This window comes from Cavia porcellus, unplaced genomic scaffold, assembly GCF_034190915.1.
Source record: "Cavia porcellus strain 051 isolate PalLab524CR breed Dunkin Hartley unplaced genomic scaffold, mCavPor4.1 scaffold_5, whole genome shotgun sequence".
Classification (NCBI taxonomy): domain Eukaryota; kingdom Metazoa; phylum Chordata; class Mammalia; order Rodentia; family Caviidae; genus Cavia; species Cavia porcellus.
In genome coordinates, this window is record NW_026947488.1 from 66,654,863 (window position 1) to 66,661,599 (window position 6,737).

General features: G+C 36.0%; 1 protein-coding gene across 3 annotated transcripts in view; it reads left to right on the forward strand.

Moving 5' to 3' along the window:
- The window catches only part of Rasa2 (RAS p21 protein activator 2), a 140,108-nt gene extending 136,193 nt beyond the window's left edge, over window positions 1–3,915 (forward strand). For all 3 annotated transcript variants that reach the window (XM_005006716.4, XM_003476522.5, XM_063249093.1), the window contains exon 24: window positions 858–3,915. In XM_005006716.4, the coding sequence (XP_005006773.1) occupies window positions 858–888 (31 nt within the window). In that variant the 3' untranslated portion in view covers window positions 889–3,915. The remainder of the gene's footprint in view (window positions 1–857) is intronic.
- The last annotated feature ends 2,822 nt before the right edge of the window (window positions 3,916–6,737 follow it).

The following is a 6,737-nucleotide window of genomic DNA, read 5'->3' on the forward strand; positions in this document are numbered from 1 at the left end:
CTTCTTACAAAAAAGAACAACCTGTCTAGGTTAACCCAAGCATTCCCTGAAACATTGGGCTGTCCAGTATTAAACCAGAATCAGGGCCTTATTTATAACAAAGTAGGTAGGATTTGGTTCTTAGACCAGCAAATAACAATATTTGCCACAGTGTATATCACCTTCTCATTGGTCCTCACATCAGCCTGTGATTTTATTCCCACTTTACAGCTAGAGAAACTGACACTCGAGGATAATAAATGCCTTGACCTAAGTCACACAGCTGACTAGTAGGAGGACTCTGAATTTTAATACTCTTTGAAAATTGTGAGCATTAATATTTTTATTTGTAAACATTAAAAATCAGTTTGGTAGGTTTAAATAGAAAGCTTTCCTGTATAGAAAGCTTAGTACATTAGAAAGGATTAATTGTAAACATCCTAATTCTTTTATATTAGTATAATTGATTCTCTTCCAACATCAGTAATCCAGTTTTCTTGGAGCCCTAAAGAGTGTCCATATGAAGACCTAGCCAACAGTTGACCATCCTTCTGATATAGTATCCCCATCATACCCATACACACTATTCCCCTGCCCAGCTTTATTAAAAAATAGTGACCTCTTCTTTTTTCATGTACTATTGTATTTATTCTGTTTTCTTCTAAAATAGTACCTTAAATTCAATGAAGTATTCAGTGAATACTAAATTAATGAAACAAGATTCAGTGTAACAGTTGATATGCACTAACTAATAAAAAAGTCATGGGACTCAAATCATCAAAGGAAAATTATCAAGTTCTATCTACATGGAATCTATATCACTTTTTAAATTTTGTATTTTTTAACTTATAAACAATTTTTCTTTTACTGTTTTCTAGGGAAAATCCAATTATTGGGAAAACCTCTTAAGAATTTGACCAATTGATTCAGAAGAACTGGAAAATATTCTTTTTTTTTCTTGGAGTTTCCCAATTCGTCGTATATTTTGTTCATGGTATTTAATAGTGAACATTGGCTTCAATGTCACCTGCATTCACATTATATTTAATATTTAATGATTGAAATTAACTGTTTGGAAATCCTGGTTTAAATGTATTACTTAAGAATTTGAAATCCAAGATTTCCTCCATATCTTGTATATCCAAATTTGTGTTTCTGCAACTTCTTAATAGAATCTTCCTAAAGAAGTTTCCTAAAGAAGCTTTTTAACAAAGGGAGCACTTCTCCATTGCAAGAAACCATCTCTTATTGTAACACTGTTCTGTGGACTTTTTTTTCACTACCATTAGTGCCTGCTCTATACTGCCAACTTGTATTTTACTAGAAAATTCCAATCCATGTCAATTCAGAGCTTTTCATTAGTTCACCTACAACCCTCTTTTATAAAAGAAAAGAAAATTCTTTTTTTCCTTTGGTCCATTCATCATTACAGGTTACATTAGAGACAGTAACAGAAACTTAAGAAAACTGCCAGAGCATCCTTGAAAGTGGAGATCCTTTTGCCTATCAAAAGATGTAAACAGAACTCAGGAGGAATCAGGGAATATGTGCTATTGTGTGCATCATGTTTACATTTGGGATAAGTGATGGCAGGTGAAATAAAATGAAACCACTAAATTTTTTCATTGTTTTAAAAATCAGGTACTCATTTTTTTTTAATTTGAGAATTCAGATTAACATGACTTCTAAGGAGCTCTCTTCTGAACAAGAAGAGAAAGTAAACAGTGAAAGAAGGTGGTGGGGAAATCACTTGATCTCACCTGCTACTTCATGTTAGAATAAGAGCATCATAAGAATGCTCTCCTCATAGTGTTAGATTGAGATCTAACGCAAGAACAGTCACTCGGCGCACTTTAATAATCTGGCCTACACCAGATTATACTTTAGATACTCCATGGTATCTATCTTTATGATCAGTTGAATGATCAGTGTTTAGAAATAATGCTTCCCTGGAAAATGTTTATATTTCTTTGCTGTTTCCTTATTGCCTGCTAGCCAAATGGAATTTGGTTTGAATCTTATTTTTCCTTAATAATTTACTTTTGTTCTAAAAAACGTAACTGTAAATAAGCAGTCGAAGCAAGTTGCCACCTTGAAGAGGAGGAGTATACTTTGCTTCATCAGTATTAAAAATTGTGGTACTCTTATTTTGTCTTTTTTGATTCAAAACATTTTCTAAATGTGGTACCTTGAACCTTGGAGTATTTACTATGTTCCTGTTTAAAACTGTGACTTACTAAGTCTAGCTAGTAGTGCTTTTTTTTGTATCCCTTAGCATAAGCTATCTTTCACAGTACGTTTGCCAATTATATTACTGGTGGATATTTTTAAATTGTATTGTTATTAGGTCATTATTTTTAAAGACCATTGGCACACAATCAGTTTTTCATAACAGTGATCATAACTGAACAATGTATTTCTCTATATGACTTGTAAAGATCAATTGGTTATATTTAAGAATCAATCCTATTTTGCGTTATCTATTACTCCTGGCTCATACTAAAGTTTGGAAGAATCCTTTAAATTTTATGAACTTACGGGTTCCACAGACTATGCTTATTTATATATGTGAAAGAATTTAGCTGTTTAATAAACTTCTCATGAATTTCATTCAAATGAAAACTCCTTTTAAAATTCCCTAAAATGTCTGCCAGCAGAAGGACATATGAACATTGACATGTATCACTCATTACTGGTTGGTGGCTTCTTGATCTTCTGCTGGATTTTGGCGGGGGGAGTTTAGTTTCCTGGGGAGTAAGATAATAGAAATATGCTTCTAAACTTCCTAATATCAAATCCCTACTTACAGTTATTTTTAAAGATCCCAGCATGGTCAGAGTGAACCACAGCTGTCCCTATACATAACAAGGGATTTGAAGGAAAATTTTGGTCATCTGGCCATTTTCTTCTCAGAGCATGTTTGAATAAATAGTTTGAGTGAAATTAACAAGTTCGGCACAGCCTAAAAAGAAAAATAAGAAATTACATTTTCTTTGAAAATTTTTCCAGTAAGAAACCATATCAGTGAAACATTAGGCATCCTCAGACCTTACTTCTTTCCTCTCCTGTTACCCACAGGTACTTTGAGATTACTGTACCTGATCTGCTTTCTCTCCCTTTCCCAAAAGCTTTTTAAAAAGTTCATGGCAGCTTACTTCTCCCCCCAAAACTTGGAAACCACAGGAAAGACAGAAAAGGATACGAGAGAAGTCTTGCTATAAACATCAGTTCTGACTCTTATTTTAACCATTTCCATTAATTGAAATTACAAATTTTTGTACCTTGTTTTGTTTTCATTTAGCTTTGTTTTTTTAATAGTCACTTGATAAGATAATGAGCAAAGGTTTTTACTCCCAGGAATATACCTTTTATCAAGTCAAACTATTTGCCAAAGAAGTATATTTTTAATATCACAGGTAATGTCAAAACTAGGCTTGTTTTATCCCTCAACCCCCCAAAAAAGACAAATAATGTGGCTTTTGTTTTATTTTCTGAAGCCTGGTTTCATTCTTTACTAGAAAAGCTCTTTCATGCCAGGTTCTGAAAACATTTTTTTTTTTTTAAAGCGAAAGCACCTTTAATTTGCTCTAACGGTACCTCCTGTAAAGACAGTTGTGCATAGGCTTTTAGGTGTCCTTTACATTATGTGAAAAATACAAGACTCATTCTAGAGTTAAATTACCAATCTTAATTGATATTATCTGCTTCCATTTTTAACTTGGAAATTAATATGTTGCTAGTAAATATTGGTTTTTACAAGTGTCTAGTTTGAAAGTGTAAGTTATCAAACTTAATATAGTGAATTTGTGTAACCATGTTGTATTGTTGAGAATGTATTTTTATTTAAATTTTATTTTCTTATCAAGAGTATTATAAAAATTAAAATCTTTTGTAACTGTCGCTTGAAAATAACAAATAAATTACAAGAAGCCTGTTTTTTCTTTGTGAGACTTTTACTGATTTAGAATTTCGTACTTAAAATCACTGTATCTTGCCTTTAAAAGAAAATAATGGACATGAGAGTCGCCAATAACAAAAAAAAAAAAAAAAGCAATCTGGAAAGGCTCAGTAATCTTTTCTTGTACCTAACTAGGTTAAGTTTTGATGGACTGCGTTCTATCTTGTTCATTCACCATGCTTGCTTTGAGGATGGAAGTATCCAGTAGCATGCAGACTCCTTTCAGCCCAAGCAGTGTACACATGAATATATTCCACTCCAGTTTGGGCAAATGATTTAGACCTGAACCCATACTTGGCTTTTTGAAGAAGCCCACTTTCTGTTCTCAAATCAGCATCAAAGCCTCTGATTCTTCAGGTCTTGCATTGAGGAGCACAGATAACCTCACCCTTCCATGGCCTTTCATACATCAGCCTTCTGGATGTTAGAATTTGACTGACTTGTGCCATTAGATGACTGCCTAAAGGATACAAAGTAACAGCACCAGAGACCAAGTTACTAGAGAACCCATGCCCCCAACATGAGAAGCCAGGATTCTTCCTATTAGTGCCTTGGCAGCCCTTTTAGCTTCCCATACAGCAGCCCTTTGACTCCAGAGATATTTAATAAAGCTAACAATGAAGAAGGATTAAGGTTCTGAATCTCTAATGATACTATTTTTATTGAAACACCAGAATTCCTCTACTTTCCCAGATACAGATTTGAACTTATAAGAAGCATGAAATTTAAGGTTCTATTGGGGGGACAGAAAGGAGGGGGCTGATTTTTTTTTCTAATTCTTTGTGTTCTAGATAGAGGTCTTTTGTCTGAGGGACAGTTGCTAAAACTTTTTCCCAGTGCATGGATTTTCTTTTCAATCTGTTGGTGATTTCTTTTTAGGTACCAAAACTTTTTAATAAGATCCCAGGTATTGATTCTTTGAATTATTTCCTGTGCAGTTTGGTTTTTTGTCAGTGAACTCTGCCTACCCCAATGTCTTCAAGGTTTCTACCTACTTCTCTTCCAGTAGATTCAGTGTTCCTGTTTTAAAATTTGATCTTTGATCCATTTTGACTTTAGTTTAAAAGTTCTATTTTATGATGTAAACAAGCTAGTTTTTGAAGGGAGAGGAGCTTAAGTTTCTCATTCCAAATTATATAACTCCAAAATGAGAAACACATGAGACTGAGCAGAATACCTGCATTGCACAAGGTGAAATGATACATAAATTGGCAGTGGTGATGTGCATTCTTCTATAGCACACCAGTGGTTAGCGCTGGAATTCTGCAAGCCTTTCAGAAGACACCCTGTTTGGTAGCCCTGGCATGCTTTAAGATACACTGATTGTTTAGAGGTCTTTAGGCCTCTTTCTTCATGCCGATTCCAGATAAAATTTGGTCTTTTATGATTAAAAAGAGCATAGGGAATGGTGTGGCCAGAGCACGGTGGAGTGGAAGACTGATAGAGACCACACTGAGAAGCTGCTGAGTGACATGGCCCATCTTCCTCTCTTGGATCACTCTGACTACTTTGTAAGGTTTCAGGATCAAAGAAGAAACCAGTGAGGATGGGCTAGACTAGTACAGCGAAGAGGTGCGGTCAGGTTCTGGTTATGTTTGATGGTAGAACCAGTAGAATTTTTGATAGAGGAAATGTGAGACAAAGAAAAGAACCTAGGCAACCCAGTAAAGGGAGTTGTTTACTGAGATACAGACAGCTTCAGGAGTGAGTTTGGTTTGTCTTACCTATGTTCATCTTAGTGGTTCATGGGAGACAGCCCCACTTTAAATCACTAAGTACTATCACATATTTTATATAGTTTTTTAGATTACCTGATTTCCTTGCTAGTTTATAAATGTTGCAAATATAATGTGGGGTTTGTTTTGTTTTGTTCTGTTTTGAGACAAGGTCTCATTGTGTGCTGTAGGCTGGCTTTGAACTCATTATTTAATCCAAGTTGGCCTCAGATCCCTGGCAATCCTGCCTCAGCCTTCTGATTACTGGGATTACAGGCATGCACCTCCACAGCTGGCAAGAAGGGGCTTTCATATGCCTCACAACCTTTGCCCATCAATGAAGAGGTCTCAGTAAATAGTCTACGAAGGAGGGACATCCTGTAACCAGTGATGAAGCTACAAGGGCCTTTGCTGAGTCATAGCTCAGATGGAAACCCCTGTTACGGTCTTAATCAGATCACCTCTTTGGGTTTTGGGTTTCCTATGTGCATAATATTTTAACACCAATGTTTCCACAGAAAAGCTCTTACTGAACCTGAAGCTCCCTGCTAACCCTTAGGGCCTTGTAATACTCTTGCCACAGTCACACTGTGGTGAGAAGAGTGAGCTGAGGATTTTTCACAAGTTCAATACCTAGACAACCCCCAGGTTCCCTCCCACCCTTCTTAAATATTTGTGTAGATTATTTGATTTCTTCAGTGAATCTTTTTTTTTTTTTTGGTACCAGGGATTGCACTCACCACCTCCCGTTTGCCAGGTAGGCACTTATGCCGCTGAGCTAAATCCTCGGTCATAGTGAACCTTTTTGAGGTAGGAAAATAGCGCATAGCAAAGCAGCTGGGTAAGTATGTATGACCTGTGTCAGCCATGGAGACCCAGGACACATGCACCCAAGTGCTATACATAGGACCAACCAGAAAATGAGTATCCTTGATTCTTCTCACGAGAAATTAAACACTCTTGATAAGCTGCTCTAGATCTGACATCAGCCTGAAAACTGGGAAATACGGAAGATAGCTACCTCTGAGCTCATGGCTGCAGGGCTCACCCCTCTTCATTTAGCCCTCTTTGTGGAGCATACTTCT